At 38.4% G+C, this 17210-nt stretch overlaps 1 protein-coding gene and 1 long non-coding RNA gene across 4 annotated transcripts; one reads left to right on the top strand and one right to left on the bottom strand.

The window, feature by feature from the left end:
• Positions 1–4271: 4271 nt before the first annotated feature.
• fbxo15 (F-box protein 15) lies at positions 4272–14417 on the bottom strand. Of its 3 annotated transcripts, XM_085468530.1 has the most exons (10): positions 14252–14417; positions 14046–14164; positions 12313–12417; positions 10824–11051; positions 9221–9418; positions 9006–9135; positions 8801–8883; positions 5999–6144; positions 4934–5058; positions 4272–4845 (listed from the first exon to the last, which is right to left on the bottom strand). In XM_085468530.1, the coding sequence occupies exons 2-10, from the start codon at positions 14141–14143 to the stop codon at positions 4579–4581; spliced, it is 1380 nt and encodes a 459-aa protein (XP_085324656.1). In that variant the 5' UTR covers positions 14144–14164; positions 14252–14417; the 3' UTR covers positions 4272–4578. The 3 variants fall into 3 exon arrangements, with proteins under 3 accessions (XP_085324656.1, XP_085324657.1, XP_085324658.1); XM_085468531.1 differs by having other exon boundaries at positions 10836–11051; positions 14046–14417; XM_085468532.1 differs by having other exon boundaries at positions 4642–4769; positions 14046–14417.
• A 19-nt stretch (positions 14418–14436) lies between these two features.
• On the top strand, positions 14437–16921 carry LOC146702040 (uncharacterized). Its single transcript, XR_014922269.1, has 3 exons — positions 14437–14740; positions 15225–15359; positions 16376–16921. It is a non-coding gene; the product is annotated as an uncharacterized LOC146702040 (long non-coding RNA).
• The last annotated feature ends 289 nt before the right edge of the window (positions 16922–17210 follow it).

The following is a 17210-nucleotide window of genomic DNA, read 5'->3' as shown; positions in this document are numbered from 1 at the left end:
TTGCAGAGTGGAAGTTAGTGAGCTCCCAGTTTGGATTTGGGAGACAGACACCCTCTCTCATTTTATGATTAGGCTTAAAACTTTCCTTTTTGATAAAGTGAATAGATAGGGCTGAATCAGGTGAGCCTGGATTGACCCTGGCTATAGGCTGCTCCTTACTCACTATGTGTTTATACACCGCTCTGCAATTAATCATTAGCTATTATTAACCATTTTTTGCATGAATTATGACAACCTCAATCATTCTTTTCTTAAGTATTTTTCATCTTTAGGCATAAAAAAAGATTTTTGAACATCATTTTTTTAAACTTACTTTTCAAAGAGTTTTTTACATGTCCACTTAGGTGGACAACACTGGCTGACCAGTGGATGGCATGGTATTTAGTGACACATGAGTGTCCAATGTAGTGGTTTATGTTCAAGTACCATCAACACTGACAAAAATACAAGAAAACAGCCTTTGAATAGCTGTCCACTGTAGTGACCACTATGCATGAAGGCTTACTTCCACAGTATGTCTTTGGTCTGGAGAGTTCTTCCTGTTAAAAGGGAGTTTTTCATATCCACTTTTGCCAAGTGCTTGCTCAAAAGGGGTCATCTGATTGTTGGGATTTTCTCTCTATTATGTAGGATCTTTACCTTACAATATAAAGCACCTAGAGGCGAATGTTATTCTGATATAAATAATATTGAATCTGCTCTTTCTAACAGTCCATGTTTTGACCGTCACCTACGAACAGCTGCAGAATTAAGGCACTTTGAAATCGGGTGATTTGCCTTCTCAGCTTGGGCACCTCACTCACTCACTGGAGTCAACATTACACTTCAGTTAACATCACTGATGCAAACTGTGCTGCGTTTAACTAGTAGCATAAAATGACATATGTGTCACCATTTAAATCTTTTCATGATATCCAGATCTTTGTCCTAACAAGGATAAAAACGACGGCAGATGTAATGACGGTAAACGAGTAGTAAAGGAGTGATTACACTGATCCATCAGCAATATAAATGCAGGGCCATCTGTTATTTTGCGGCCACGATAAAATACCATTTGCTGCTTCTAATGTGAAATCTTTGGCACAGACATTTTGGACTGTTGTTGCTGATGTTGGGCTGATGATTATAAGCATTATTAACTGTCTTGGCTTCACATGCTCATGCAGCAAGGTACTAATTTTGTGAAGCTAGGCTCTCGTGGAAGACTATGATTACCGCCCAGACCTTAAGAAGGCATAATACGAGTGCTAATAATCGAAGAGAGCAGTGTCAGTAGAGCAGAGTGTCATTATAAATGAAAAAAAAAAAAACATACAAAAGAAATCTCCCTCCTAGTCCTTTTCATTAGTTGACAGTTTATTCTCCAGTGAGAGGACTAAATAAGGACTGTGTCATTGGCTGCTGAGGCTAAATAGTTTGTGGGCCCAGCTGGTCAGTCACAAGGGAGAGAATTAAAGGCTAAAAATGGAAGCAATTTTCTTGCAAGATTAGCCTGCGAGGAAACTGAGAAAGATGAGTTTAATGAAGCTTTATGTCACAAAATTTACCCATTCAGTTATTTGGTGGTGGATTTCATCTTAATTTTAATTTGGTATTAAAGTCTTACGTTGTGATTAACATACAGCATTGTAATTACTTTGCAACACAGCAGAAAAAGAAATCAGGAGGAAGAGTTGGAAGCATAATAAACTTCCTGCACTCTGCATAAACGATTCAGAGCGAAGAGATTTTTATTGTGCTGATAAAAAGATTTCTATAAGTCAGTTATGTAAAAGTTTCTCTGGAACTGTATTTGTAAAATGAAAACCGTGCCCTCAATAGAGGCTTTCATTGTTTACTAAAGAGAGCCATCTACTGGAGAATAGCCTATAATGAACTGTATTCAAACAGATGTAAATTGCATAGTTTTGGGCTTTAATTTGGTGTTTTTTGTCAGATTCCACATAGAAAAATAAGAACAAACACACACGGTTATACTTGCTCCAAAATAAAAGACAAAACATATTATCCTTTCATCTGTGGTTCTTGTCCCAAACATCTGTGGCCCTTGTTTAGTCATTACTGTGACACAAACCAGTGATTAACTTGCTTTATAGTCATGCCAGTTCCTTTCCCAACCCATAACATCCTTGGCTCCTGTTTTTTCCACTAAAATGGAAATTAAGGATTGGCACTTTGCAGTAGATGATGTGACAGCGGCAACAGTTGTATGAAGGTCAGTGTGATAGAAATGCGTTTTACGACGCTTGCAACCTGAAAACCATGCATGGAACACACCATCCAGTAAAACGTAATGGGCTATATCATGTGATATTTCAGGTTCTCAGGCTGTTCAAGTCAGCAGCATCCAGCGTGTGTCTATGTGGCTCTACATGTATTTGATCCCTGTGTTCTGTCTTTATACATAAAGTCCAGTACTGGATGCAAGTAAGCATCTAAATAAATGTGTAATAATAAAAAATATGACAACAAAAAAATAGCTATTCAGACGGTGCACTAGCTCCCCGAGCTTTTCTCTCAATTCAATTGTGAAGCTTGTGACAAAAACCAATTCATCACACATACCATTGCCCCTCTTTTCCCCTCTGGCTCATTTCCCCAAATAATTTAGGATCTACTGCCAAAGATGTTGGCGATGTGTTTGGAAAAATAAGCATCTTTTCAAGGTGATGATGACCCTCTCTGAGAAAAGGAAGGGAAGCCTCTGAAAATCCAATTATCCAAAGGCCTGCCTTTTTTTTATTGCCATCAGCAATGCTGGCCCATCAGCAGCATAGCAACTGTTTCCAACAATTGCCCCCACACTAATTCTATCGCTGTAGCCAGACTTGCCCAGGGTGTGGACATTAAGCTCAATTTTCATCTAAAAGTGATTGCATAATGTCTGACAATGCAGTTGAGAAAATTGGGTGTTAAGGTATAAATGGGATGATAAAAGGAGGCAAAACTTGATTTGAGAAACAAAAAATGGGAAAACTTTTATTTTATTCATGCATGTAAAGCAAATGTTTTCACTTCCATTTAGTAAAATCTCAGACTGTTAACTAAGGAGTGGGTGCATTCGAATGTTGACATCACTACAGTAATTAATGAACAAGAATAATTAATGACAATGTTAGTAATTTAGATACTTTAAGCAATAAGGGACCAGCAAACTGATGAAGGCAAAGAATAGACAAATACAGGACTACAGGCTATGAAACCATCACTGGTGGATGTACATTTGACAGAACTTACTCCTTATAGGACATATATCATAGATTATATACTATAACTTAATCACTATTCCTCCAACGCGAACATAGAGCAATTTATTTAAACATATCCAAGTATACATGGAAATACAGTATATAAGGCAAAAACAGAACTTTTGAAGGGCAATATTTGCATGACTATCTTTATTCTTTAACACAGCCTGAACTCCCTTTGGCAGTTTCTTTAAGTAGTCTTCAACAATAGTTCTGCAGGGTTCTGGAGGACAGTGGCTTTGGGGTCATGTTGAAAATTGAAGCCATTGCCAATCAGATGGTGCTTCATGGTGAATCCAAACCTGACAGCGTTATCCTGTGGTCATAATACCATAAATTTTAACAAGATTTCCAACACCACTGGCGGAAATGCAACCCCAAACCATGACAGAGCCTCCGCCGTGTTTTATAGATGACTGTCGACACTGTCATACCTCTCTCCTGACCTCCTCTGTACATACTGATGATAATTTGAATCAGAAATTTTGATTCACCACTCCATAAACTCTTGCTACTGATTTTCAGTGATGTTTTTGTGCAATTTGGCATCGATCACTATTTTCTCTCTGTTTGAATAGCTTATTGAAAGCCACCCTTCCACTGAGACCACTTCTGATAAGGTTTCAGTGAATAATAAATGGATCAACTGAGGAGCCAGATGCATGTTTTGGGTCCTGTGTCAGGTCTTTGCTGGATTTTTGCCTGGTTTCCTTAGGTTTTTAAAGGATATGCTGTATGTAGATTCAAATGCAACTTGTTGGTGCAAAAATACTATTTTACATGCATCAAACTGTGTTACTGTTGGTATTTTTCATAGATTCAAGTAAAGAAATGAAAACAAATGTGTTTTTGTGACAGGCTGCCTGAAGATACAATTTAAAATATATTTTGTTCTTTTGTTGTATTTTATGTGTAGACACAACACTGATTCACACCTCGAGTTGTCTTTTTATGCTCGAATGATTCACAGGTCAGTGTTAAGTGCTTAACAACAAAAGAGAAGAAGCATTCCTCTGAAAATGGTACATTTCAAGGACTTTACTATTTTGTCAAAGGCAAAGTGACAAGAACAGGGGAAGGATTAAGCTTAACGAATCCAAAGAAAAGAAATAACTCAGAAATTAAGTAGAGAGTAAAGAAGTTTTTTTTAAGAAATCAGATCCATTCAAACTGAATTCATTCATTAAACACTTGAAGGCAAAATAATAGTAAAACGAGCAGTCATTGCACTACAACATTTACTGAATGAATGAACAACCTGTTATCTTGGTCTTATGGAGCGAGCAAATATCAAATATGAAACCAGTTTTCTGTGGGAAATCCAGAACAATCAGTAATCTCTACTGAAATACTTGTTTACATAGCAAACACTCACATAGACAACTAAACTGATGAGAATAAACTGCTTCTGTTCATTCATCTTCACAAGCCTCATCTTCACCTGGATGTCAGAATCCTGATAGTGGATCAGGTAGTGCTCACCGTCATAGTCGTAGCACACAGGCGTCCTTTCCAGCTCCGCTGAAACGGGCGAGGTGACACACTTGAAGGGCTTCTTAAATTCATCTAGCAGAGTCAGACTCATAATGCAGCAATTCTACAAGAAGTTGAAAAGTAAATAAGTGCCAGTGTGTATATTTCCTGCCTGCCACACCACTGCTGGGAATTTTATGCTCGTGTAATACCTCCACTGTGCCTTGCAGGGCCTCACAACACCAGGGCAGGGTGATGTCACCAGACAGAGATGTGTGCTGGGACAGGTTTGTGCTGCTAATGACTGTTAGCTGGATCAGCCCATCAGAGATCTGAGCTAGACAGAGAAAACACCGCGTGTAGACATTTATACCCAATTTAAGACAGCTAAGCAGTTTAAGTCTACAAGCGCTGTAACCATCAAACACAAATAAACACACATTTTTTATTGAATTTAGCTAAAATTTAACAAATTCAGAGGCTGTATCATATCAGTAGATTATTATATATAGCAGTTCTTACACCTAAAGAATGAAAGTTAGACTATGTGGATTAACGCTTTAAAATACTGAATGAAGACTTGAGTAAAGAAAGTGTTTTTGTGTCCCTTTTTTCTACAATGATCAACATTTTCTCTGCATTTTTGTTTCGTTGAATGAATTACTCTTAATGTATAACAATAATGGAAATCCTTAGAGTGAAGTAGCCTCTAAACTGATTGTATTGTCTGGTGTATGACTAGCTGTTAATAAAAAGTAAGTACTAAGCTGAAATATTCCAAACAGCAATTCAGAAGTCTCTTTTTTTATGACAAGAGTATAGATCGCAGGCTCACAAAAGTATTCAGTATTCTGAAATACCTTTCTGTATAACCTCCCTTTTATTCCACATATCCAAGTTTCCTGCCATATAGCTGAGGTTTAATTAGTTTGAAAAAGCAAGCCTGTAAGTGTTTGTCACACATGTGAAACAAACTATGGAGGCACATAAAAATAGTGCTGTACATGCCTAAATACAAATCGATTGGTCTTAGGAAATAAATACAGTCATAAATTTGCAGAAAAAAATGGGAGGAAAAAATCACAGCAAATGAATTCTTGATATTTAGGACTCTGTTTTGTATCCCTCTTAAAGTTACTATACATGTAAAACATAGGTATACTGTGGTTTTTTTTTATATTACCCACACAGTACAGAAGATTATTCATATTTCCTTGGCATAACTCACAGTGCTACTTAATGAATGTGGGTACAAAATGTGGGTATGAATGGATTACTTCTGCGGCAGAAGAGCTGGGAAAAGCTTCCGGACATGAGCTCGCATACAGTGTTGTGGAGAACAATGTGTAGCTGGTAACCATGGAGACCGTATTCAGGGTCTATATCACAGAAAGGGGGTTGGACCACCGGCTCCACATAAGAACTGAAAGGGGAAAAAGGGAAAGAGTTGATAAAACCAGAAAGTGTAAACTCTGTCTAGTGGGGGGGGGGGGGGGGGGGGGGGGGGGTATCATGACAAAAGCATTTTCCTAAAAAAAGGCAAAGATCTATTAATTTTGTGGAGCATAATAAATAAAAGTGCTGTACTCCCACAGGAAACCAGGAGAGGGTGCTATATCCTTACTATGCTGAAGTACGGTATCATTAACACTGTGTGGTCCTGAAAATGTTTTTGTTTTCACGTGGATGGAAAGTAAATTACTGTTGGGTAATAACTCATAAGCCTCTGGAGCACCTGCGAGTCTGAGTGTAGACAAGAGCTGTGAGCAATTCCACCAGACAGCAGAGTTTGTACAATTCTAATCCTGAAAACTAATTAAATTGTTAGTTCTCCAGGCTTCTTAACCCTTCGATGCACAACCTACCAATACGTACACTCTTCCACGAGTGGGGTCAAAAATGACCCCAAATAGAAACAATGCATTTTGCTATAAACTCGGTTGTTATTCTTCAAAATCTTTAAAACAAAGAGTTGTAACATTCTCATATTTGAGGTATTCCTCATAAAACATGTTTGTGACATGAGGCCTTTTGCATTTTTATTTATTTTTTCATTAATTTTAAGAAAGTGCAGTTTTTGTATCACTTGTACCACTTCTGTATGCTTGCTCTGCATATACTGCAGAAGCTGGGCCTTCCCTCTGAAAGGCACAAGTTGTTCATCCACTGTAACACAATCACTGAGGATGAATTTCTGCCTGCAGTTGACCAGGAACAGGCCCCATATGTAGCAGAAAACTGCCATGTGGTTTGTTTTCAGTCGGTAGGCTCTGGTCCTCTTGTCATCAAAGTGCAAGAAATGGCGAATATCTTTAAATCTTTGAATTGACATAGTGGCCTTGTACAATGGGTTATGCAGAGGACTCCCAAAAACACACCAACTGGTACATCCCAGTTCTTCTCACTTCCTACAAGAATGGTCAATCAAATGAAGGCCAGGAGCTTTTGTTTGATTACAGTACTAGACCCAGGTGCAAGCCCTGGCCGACTAATTCAGAATATTGTGGCTAGAGCAGTAAGAGGGGCTCATACTGTTGGACTCAATATCCATTTCCTCTTCAGAGGACTCATCAGAGGACTCCTCTGTATCTGACTGGCCTTGTTCAGTGTGGGGGACAGTAGTCTGGATACTCTATATGTTAGATGTCAGATTCTGAGTCAGTGCCTCTGATGGGCTCTTCATCCCATCCGTCCTGGATCATTTGTAGGGCCACAGGGATCCTAGCTGGCCTCATAGCAGCCATGTTAAATATTTTTAAAAAATCAGAAAGGACAATGTTTGAAATGCACAGGAAACTATAAACAGGGGTGTACATAAGTGGTCCTCAGGTGCGCATTTGCTGTCAAAATAAAAGACGCATACCAGATAAGAAGTTGGAGCGCTAGTTTGCGTACATTAGATGTTCTGGAGGAGGATAGACATTTGTTCAGAACTCTTAAAGATGTTGAAGAAGCAAGCTCCGTAAGCAATTACTTTGGTATTCCTCCACCGCAAAAGAAGCGTGTATTCTCAGAATTTCTGGGAATACTTTTATTTTGACAGCGAATGCACACCTGCGGACCACTTATGTGTAGCCCTGACTATAAATCGTGTATGTTACTGTGTAAAAATTAATTCTTGATCCATCAGAAGTTTAAGTGGGACAGACAGAGTTGCTAAGAATGAAAGTTTCATAGAAGATTCCACAGGAACTGCTTCTTGACCCCACTTGTGGAAGAGTGGGGTAGTGATACAAAAACTGCATTTTTTATAAATGAATGAAAAAATAAATAAAAATGCAAATGGCCTCATGTTACAAACATATTTTATGAGAAATACCTGGAATATGAATATATTACAACTTTGCATTTTAAAGATTTTGAAGAAAAACAAAACACGTGTGCATCTAAGGGTTAAAGGACATTCAAAGCTCTTCTTTGGAAGCCAGCTGACCTCTTACTGACGTACTGACAATGACTTGAACTACAAATTTCTAATCTGAATTCATCACCCCATAAAACCTGTTTCCAATGAGTTTCACTCCAGTTCTTGTGTAATTCTCATACTTCAGCATTTTCTCCCTCTTTCCCTTTGTTAAGAATTGCTTCTTGACAGCCAGCCTCCCACTGAGACCATTCTTTCTACCATGTCTTTGCTGAATGTTTTGCTATTTCTTAAGCACATGACTTTGAGGTACTGTTCATCTGCTGTCATGATTTTAGGTCTAACACTTCTTCTTCTTTTGTCCTTGTTGAGAATTTTCATCTAATAGCTCAATTAGCCCAATTTAAAATTGGTTCTTTGCTAAGCTGTCTGTTATGTGGAGAAATCACACTGAATCGTCCCCTGAGTTGTGGGCCCTTTCTGTGCTCGATTGATTCGGTCAGTGTTAAATGGCTTAACAAACAAATAAAGAAAAACAGTTTTCTGAAATTGGACTGCAAATAATTCCAAAGAAAAACTATTTCAGAAAATCAAATCCCACTGTATAGTGCATCACTGCAGGAGCAATACTGTCAGTCTATACATCCCTTAAATTTGAGACGCAGCACACCTTGTATGGATGTTCATAAGAGGGGGTGGTTATAGTCCAACCTACCAAACAGAAGATCCCTGAGTGCTTCTTTCCACCAGCTTGTGGAAGTGGAGGGTGAACATGATAAAGGCAACTGAGCACTGGTCCTAGAAAAAAAAGATGCTTAAAGATGTCACTTCTCCCTGTGATAAATACTGTGTATCTTGTTCTGCTACTCTAAGCCAGTGAATAATAATCAAAACATGGGATGAATGCCTGAAGTAATTACCCTCCAGACACCGATGATGATGCCAGGCTGTAGCAACTTAAGCTGCACCAATCTGTCCTGGCCAATGACTTGCATGTTCTTAGTTAGAGTCTGCATGTCTAACTTCTCCATGAGGGACCTACAAACAGGGCTGACAGAGGAAGCAAAGACAGCAGTTGGTTTTACTGAGACAAGAGGCGAAACAAAGGGTGTAGATGGATGTCAGCTGCCTTTACCTCTTTGGGCTGACGCAGGCTAGCCTCCTGACACCGTACAGCTGAAGGGTGGAAATCTGCCGGTAGTCGGGCAAGCGGTCTCCTCCGCTCCAGCACAGTGTCACTGAAGTCTCAGTGAACTGGGACCGGCTCTGCTCCAAAGTGCTCTTACGCCCTGACTTATCCATGACTGTCAGTTCCCAGGTGACGTTCAAGTTTCTAGAGTTAGAAAACAGAATGTAGAATTGTAGGAACAGGACTTTTTGCAGTTTTGCAATAAAAGCAAGAGAGAGAGAAGAAGAGAGCAGGTGAGAGTGAAGCTAAGCATGGCAGAAGTGAACAGGTTCTTTAATACCAAATACCACATAAATAGTCCAAATGAATCATTGAACAAAAATGTAATCCATCCATTTGTCTTCTAATTTATTACAGTGAAAATAACCGGGCAGTGTTTGGCAGCGTTGCTCTTTAAATCAGAAAAATTACAAGTTTATTTGCTGTTACATCTCATTTGTCAGCAGAGGGAAGTAGTAGGACTCCAGTTAAAGCTGTTCTTGCTAATGAAATGATATGCAACGAATGAAATTAAAACTGCAGCTGTTGTGACGAATCTCTTGATCCAGTGCTGTCTAAACTGTGATTCAGGGCTGCCCCTACTGTGATGCAGCCGGCGCCTCGCTGAGACACCATCCAATATCAATTAGGTGGGGGAACAAAGTTAAAAACTGGAGCAGCCCAGGGGGCTCCAGCAGCTGACCCCAGGGATTTCACTCTGCACTGCCTGTATGCTTGACGTCTTGTGAAATGATTATTACCAAGGTAAATCGCATGCTCCTCATGGTCTCTAACAGACAAAAAAAAGCCCTATAGGGAGTTGTCTGAGTCGGTGGGAGGAAGGCTGAGGTGTGCGTGCATGCATATGTCTTCTGTGGATGAGGGGTTGGGGGGCTAAGTAATTTATTTCAACAATTCAGACAGCCCCTGCAAGGAACACAATTATTTCTATTTCCCCTCTGTACCACAGCGACTGCCACAGAACTCAATATTGAGTGCAGCACAGCCTCTAATCAGAGGTTATAAAAACACAGCAGAATCTGCGGTGGAGGTGGCGAGGGAGCTCTCCCCTGCGTGCTGGCATCCCCCTGAGCAGACATCACGTTCAGAAAGAGACCTCCTTCCTCACCTTTAATAAGAAAGTGTCATTAAGTGTGACATCAAAAACAAACCATACTTTTTGTTTTTGATTACCAGCAGCTTGAACTATCCTCTTGTTGTGTTCTCCCCCCACCTCTCCAACCTTGAACTTTCTCAACAGCGAGGGTAGATCTCCAAAGTTTTGCTATTTGCTAACAGCAAACAATGAACAAAGGCTTCATACAGCTGCTTCCAAACAAATACCAAATCCCCGTTAGAGCACAGACACAGCACGGATCAACACACCTCCTTTCAACTAAAAGGATATAAAATTCACTATAAAAGTAGTTAACATGAGCATTTAGAGAAAGAATAATGACATATTTTTCTTTCAAAATGTGTTTGAGTAGGTGATACATAAAGTAAATGGAAAACCTAATTCCTTTGAACTAAACTTGGGTTTTCTCTCTTTATCTGTCTCACACTTCACCTGAGGACCCACTCTGTTTGGCTGGGTAGCCCTGTGTGAATACTGATGAGTCCAAGCCGCCTCGTCCACTTGATCATGTCACATTCGGCTACAGTCTTGAAGTACAGCCTCTTATAGTAACCTTCGGGTCGATCCTGCACCTCCATCGTGGCCATCCTCAACAGAGATTTGTCCATACACTTTTTATTCTTGCTGAAATCCGCAATGTAAAGCTTTCTCCACAGAGCACTGCAATGACAGCATCAGGAGAGTGACCGACTCGGTCAGAAAGGTTACAAACCAGTACAGTATGTCTAGTGTGATCATTTCTTACAGGGTGGCCAAGAAAAAAGAAGTTTAAGTTTTATTCATCAGAATGACAATATCAAAACATCAGCAGTGAAATTTCACGTTTGAATAAGTTCAATAGTGAATTCTTCCATTATAGGAATAATCTTTTCTACTAAGAGGAAACTATTTAACCCTGTGATGCCTGAAGCATGAAATCATTCCAGAAAGTTCTGATATTTTGGAAAACACGACTGTTTATTGAACCTTTTGAAAAAAAATTAAAGAAAGAAATTCATGTCAATTTGCATATAGTATAAGCTTCAGTTTGTATCATTTTTGCCACACTGCAAAAAAGAATCACACTGATGACCTGGAGCTCTCAAATACTCATGTATTAAATATGACACACTTGGCATTGCAGACAACACTGATCACCGAGTTCTTGGTATTCTTTGGTAGTTACTGGAGGACATTTGGATTCTGATTGTGGTTCTGACCAACAACAAAAAAATCAATGTGTCAAGACTGTTGAATTGACCATAGGCTGCAATCTGGCTGGCTTTTTTACATTTCAGAATATGTCCTAAATGATATATAAATATATATTTTGATTTGTAGGACATGTTTTTCACTAACGTGAAATGTGTTAATGAACTAGACCTTTAATAAAACAAGTTTGTGCATCCACAGAGTGTCATGATCCTTGCCAAATCATGCAATCACAAAATCACAATTTTGAAATGTAAACTTTGTGCATTTGGATTGCCTCCAAAAGGTGGAGAGCTAGATGCTTCAGTACATAAGCTCAGTGAGGATCTCTAGATATGTGGCTTGAATTTCAGGCCAGATATCCAGAGATATGTGGCAGGATTAAAATTGGAGTAAAAGACCAGTGGAGCATAGCAGGTAATTTTTTCTAAATATCTAAAAAGAAACATGAACCTGAATATCAATGCACCACATATGGGTGCCGAAGCTTTTATGTTTAAGCAGTTGAGGAACTTGGGACCATGCTGTAAAGTTTCCTCTTTCAAGGTCTAATGCTTTTTCTCAGAAAAACAGAAGAAGAATTGGGGCAAAAACCACAGAGCTCCCGTGCCTTGGACTTAAAGGTTCTGCTGTAAGATTTGGAGGCATACTGTCCCTTTGCTATTGGATTAATTAACATAATCGTGTATTTAATAAACTGTGGAAGATGCACTGACAAGATGGTACTTACTTGCTGTTGGCAAGCTGATAGAAGATCTTATTGATGTGGTTTATGCAGCAAAGTGTAGAAGCATCCAGGTATGACAAAATCTTAATCAGGATCTCAGATGGCAGTCTATGGAAAAGGTAATTAGACGTGACTACAAGGATGTGACAGTGTGCCTTCATGCCTCCTACTGTTCAGATTTCAGTCTATGAGATAAATGTGTTCTGAAAACACTGCTTGGAAATCGTGTCATACACTTCTGGCAATAAAGTGAAACTACTTATCTCTATGTTCTGTTTTAGTAGATATGGTGAAAAAACATAAATATGTAAAGAACTCAGCTGAGATTTTTAGATCTAAAGGTCTAATGAAAGCCATACAACCATCCATCCATGCCTGCTAATTACAAATACTGCTAGGTTTGTTGGCTCACAGCTGTCCTGGTTAATGATGCCATTGCTGTCCAATTAAATCACTTGAGTGAGCAATAAATTCATCTTCCTATCACCTGCCCGCTCAGTCACTGTCATTTCACTACATATCAACAACCAGATTAAATTACTTCAAGAATAAATTAATTAAGAAACCAGATTGGGCGTTGTTTTAACAAGGCGAATGATTTCATACGACAGCTTTAAAGTTCAGATTATCCAAACAGCCATCCTCTCACTGACTAAATTCTTGCAGCTGTAATAATAGTTAGCAAAAATAGATGTAACATGTGATATTAGAGCTCAAAAGTTCAGCTTAAGTCTACAACCATGGCAGTACAGAGCAGTGCTTTGAGCTGCATACGACTGTTACCTACATGCTTACTTTACAATGGGCTTGCATCATCTCACAGTGCTAACATGCTCAGATTTTGTCATATGTTAGTATTTCTGTATTGACTGATTCATGCTAAATACAAATACACTGAGGCTAAAGGGAATGAAAATTTATTTTTCAGTTATTTAGTTAGAAATTAGAAGGAGCAGAAAAGGAGACATGAGCATTTCTGCACCTCCCTTTTCTTCTTTGCATGGTAGAGTTTTAACTTGAAAGTGTGATGATGATTTTCAGTGATGTGGTGCTTTCAAGGCCAGTCTCCAATATCCGATACAAATAGTTTAACACAAATGATTGAAATAATTCAATTGTTTGATATTTTTTTCTTAAAATGTTACAATCAGATTTAAGATGTGCATATAGTTAAAATAAATAAATAAACAAAGGGATCTGAAAAATATAATGTCTTTAGACCAACTGAATTTGGTCACAACCGTGATTGGTATTTTTATTTTATTTTATTTTTCTGTATATTTGAATCAGTGAAAAGATTATGAAAATAAATCCGGGCTGCACTCCAAACCTCTAAGACTCTAACCATTGTTGAGTGAAACAATTATTTCTGCTCGTTGAGGCGTTCAGACTAAAACAAATATTAAAAACAACGCTGTTGCTAAATATGAACGATTAGCTGTTTTAACAGAATCATTTTGGTAGTAGAGGCAGCAACCGTCTACTAACTGACCTGTTTTTCTGTGTTGTAACTGCCTACATTTAATGGGAAAGAATCCAACTGCTTAATTCATGTAGTAAAGTGTTTTCCACTTGAATTGATTTACGCTGTGCTGTTATTGTATTTGTTGCTACAAATCCTTTTACTTTGAAGTCTATAAACAGCAGATCCACTGTTTGAGCGCTGAATGCCACAAAGATTAAGAAGAAGAAATGGCATGAACCGTGTATAGTCTCTGCATGCACTGACAGATTACCTTTCCATAAAGCTCTGAGTGGACGCTGGGGATGATTTGTCAGTTCTTTTGGACGTCCTTAATGTTCGCCCGGGAACGACTCCTTTCGAAGCTGCCATTTGTTCCGCTGGTCTTGACAACTTTGTGACAGTTACAAGATAATTTATATTTGCAAGGTTTTAAGGTCGTGAAACTTTAAAAGAGCGTTTATTTGACAGCTTTTTTACTTAAAGACCGTGAAGATAACATCCGGGATCCAAAATGAACAGCTGGTACTGTGTTAAATCCATGAGTAGGCTACATTAAATGACTTAATTCTCCTTGTGTGCTAACGAAATTCCGTGAAAGCATCCGGTCACCTTGGTGACATCGGGTCCAACGTCTTCCGGTGGGAAGAAGCACAAATGCCTTCAAAATAAAAGCAGAATTTAGATAGATAGATAGATAGATAGATAGATAGATAGATAGATAGATAGATAGATAGATAGATAGATAGATAGATAGATAGTCAATTAAACTTGATCTGGTCATTTAAGTAGCAGAGGGGTTTTATAATCAGTTTTAACTGCTTCGCATTGATTACATTAACAGCAGATCCACTAGAGAGGCAACAATGAGACAACAAAACAAAACAGGATTAGTTTAACAGATGGAGGCCAATGACATTTTCACCATCTTCATCCTTTTAGCTGATACTATCAGCTTATTAATTTAAGGTAAATACAACCATGTTGACATATTCAAATAGGCACACATCTTAACATACTATAGTACAACATCAAATAATATTATGTAACTCTCACTGTTAATGTGTTAGCTAGATTAACAGTTAGCACCCACAATGTGTTAGAGAGTTGTTAGCGAGTTTACAGTTTTACACAAGTTTGGCTCTCATTTTCAACATGTTTGAATCGATAATTAGTCACCCTTTAGTTTTTGTTAGCCTCACAGACCAAGAAATGCTATCAGCTGTACACACTCCACAGAGGCCCAGAGTTATTGTAGATGAACATTTAAACAGTTTTACAACCATTACACATGTACAAAGAACTCTGCAGACTGTAAACATTGAAATATAATAGAAAACTTTAAGATGTTATACGTAAAACATTGGGAGAAGGTTTCATGTAAATGTAATTTGTTCTTCTCATTTAAAGCATGACGCAAAATCTACATTATTATCAATGACTACATTTACAGTGGGCAAAAATGTGTGAGGAGGAGACCATCGGGGCCAAGCTGGATCTGGATTTCTGGATCCAGTGGTTTTTAGAAATCTCCTCCTCTTCTTTCATCACAGCTGTCCTGTCCCAGATGTGCTGTTGATCCACTGAGGTAGATGTCTTTTTAGAAACATCAGGAGGACTGAAGCTTAACTCAGTAATAAAGGAGGACATTTAATCTTCACCAGCAATCTTCAGCCGACTGTGCAAAATATATGGATTTATTGTTAACAGTGTTTTGATCAGCTGCCCTGGGCGTCTTCTATTAATGCTTCATTTTATGTTTCTCAAAGGATGTAGGCTACAGAGCATACAGTCATTTAGTCTTTCATATAACTCTAATAATAATTCAGAATGCTTTTTAACCTGAATATTTGAAATAAAAACTCTCACTTCCAAATCTAGACCTATAAAGAGCTGGTGAAAGTCAGAAATGTAGGCATAAATTTTAGTTTCAGCTCATATGTATTAAGCTTTGCCATTTTCTTTTGACATATTTCGCTGAGTAAAAGCAGCTGTAGTCACTTCATAAATGCAATAAGAGCTCACTGGAAAGTATCTAAAATACAACTAATGATATTTTAATATCTGAATACTGACTGAAGGTGAAGTTGTATTTACATGCAAAGAAAGGATGGACCCTCCCTCTCAGACTGAATTTATGAAACTTAAATTAGTTTTAATGTTTGCTACAAATGGGGGAAAACACCTCAGCCAGACAGCTGTGGTTAAACCCTGTTCACTTTAATTGTGTGTTAAACATCTGTGTTTTCAGTATTTAGAACACATTTCTGTGAATCACCATCAACAAACTGAGATATCAGGTAGAAACTAGAATTACAGGCAATTTGTGAATGTGAAAATTTCCAATCTTCTTAGTAATCCATCTTTGCTTAATGCTGTCTTAATGTTATCGAAGTGCTCTTTTTTTAAAGGCAGCAGTGTTATTGATTACTTAATTTATTGTACTGTTACTGTCCATTCAGATGTGGAAAGAAACAGAAACATGCTGCTGTTTGCAGATAGTTAATAATCAGCTCTAAACAGGAGCTGAAGAAGAGTCCAGCCTGTTACTCTTACAGTACATAATGAATGACTTTTCTCTGTTTCTCATATAAACCGTTTCAGTGCCTCATCTTTGGCAGCCTGCTGCATGAATTAACATCCTTCTGTTCGGTAAGTCAGAGCAGCAGAACTAATGTCTGAACTACAGCGCTGACTTTTAATTAACATTCAAGCTCAACAGAGTGATTTCTTTAGTCGGGGTGAATTCATTCATGTGCACAGATTAGCCACCGAACACCGGCTTAGCTTACTCCTCGTCGTAGCTAGTTATAGCTAAGGATGCTAATTTACTAGTTAGCTTAAAATCACACATTTTACTCATAGAAAAGGTACAACAGTGCCTCTGATCACTTATGTTGGTTAGTTCAGTTTACTGCAGAATACAGCATGCTGTTAGCTTTAAACAGAGAGTCGTGGTTATGGGAAGTAAAGGTTGGATCTTCTCTCAGTCTTCATCTGCAATTCACAACAGAGATATGAGAGTTTCTCCTGACAGGAGCTGTCAATCAAAGACATCACCGTGATATCACACCCTAATTTTACAGCTTTGGGTGAGTAATTTGAAGCATAATCATGAGAAAAGTGACCACCCTTGAACCCAAATCAGCATGATGAGAACTACTCATCTTTGGGAAAACCTTTTTTTTTTGTTTAGTTTGACAGCTCTGTGTTTGACAGCGAGTGTCTGTGGTCATCTGTTAAACACAGTGGAGGCTCTGTCATGGTTTAGGGCTGCATTTCAACCATTGATGTTGGTGTTTTTTGCAATTATGAATGCAGAAAAGTACTTTCAAATATTAATCCATCATCCAATGCCATCTGGAAAGAGCCTGATTGTCAGCAGCTTCAACTTTCATCCTAAACACACTGGTAATGCAGTAAAAGCATACCTGGGTAG

This window comes from Copadichromis virginalis, linkage group LG9 (genome assembly GCF_057382275.1).
Source record: "Copadichromis virginalis isolate Kocher_CV1m ecotype Utaka linkage group LG9, C_Virginalis_male_GT1.1, whole genome shotgun sequence".
NCBI lineage: Eukaryota > Metazoa > Chordata > Actinopteri > Cichliformes > Cichlidae > Copadichromis > Copadichromis virginalis.
Note: the sequence above shows the minus strand (reverse complement) of the source record. Positions and strands in the feature narration are given on the sequence as shown.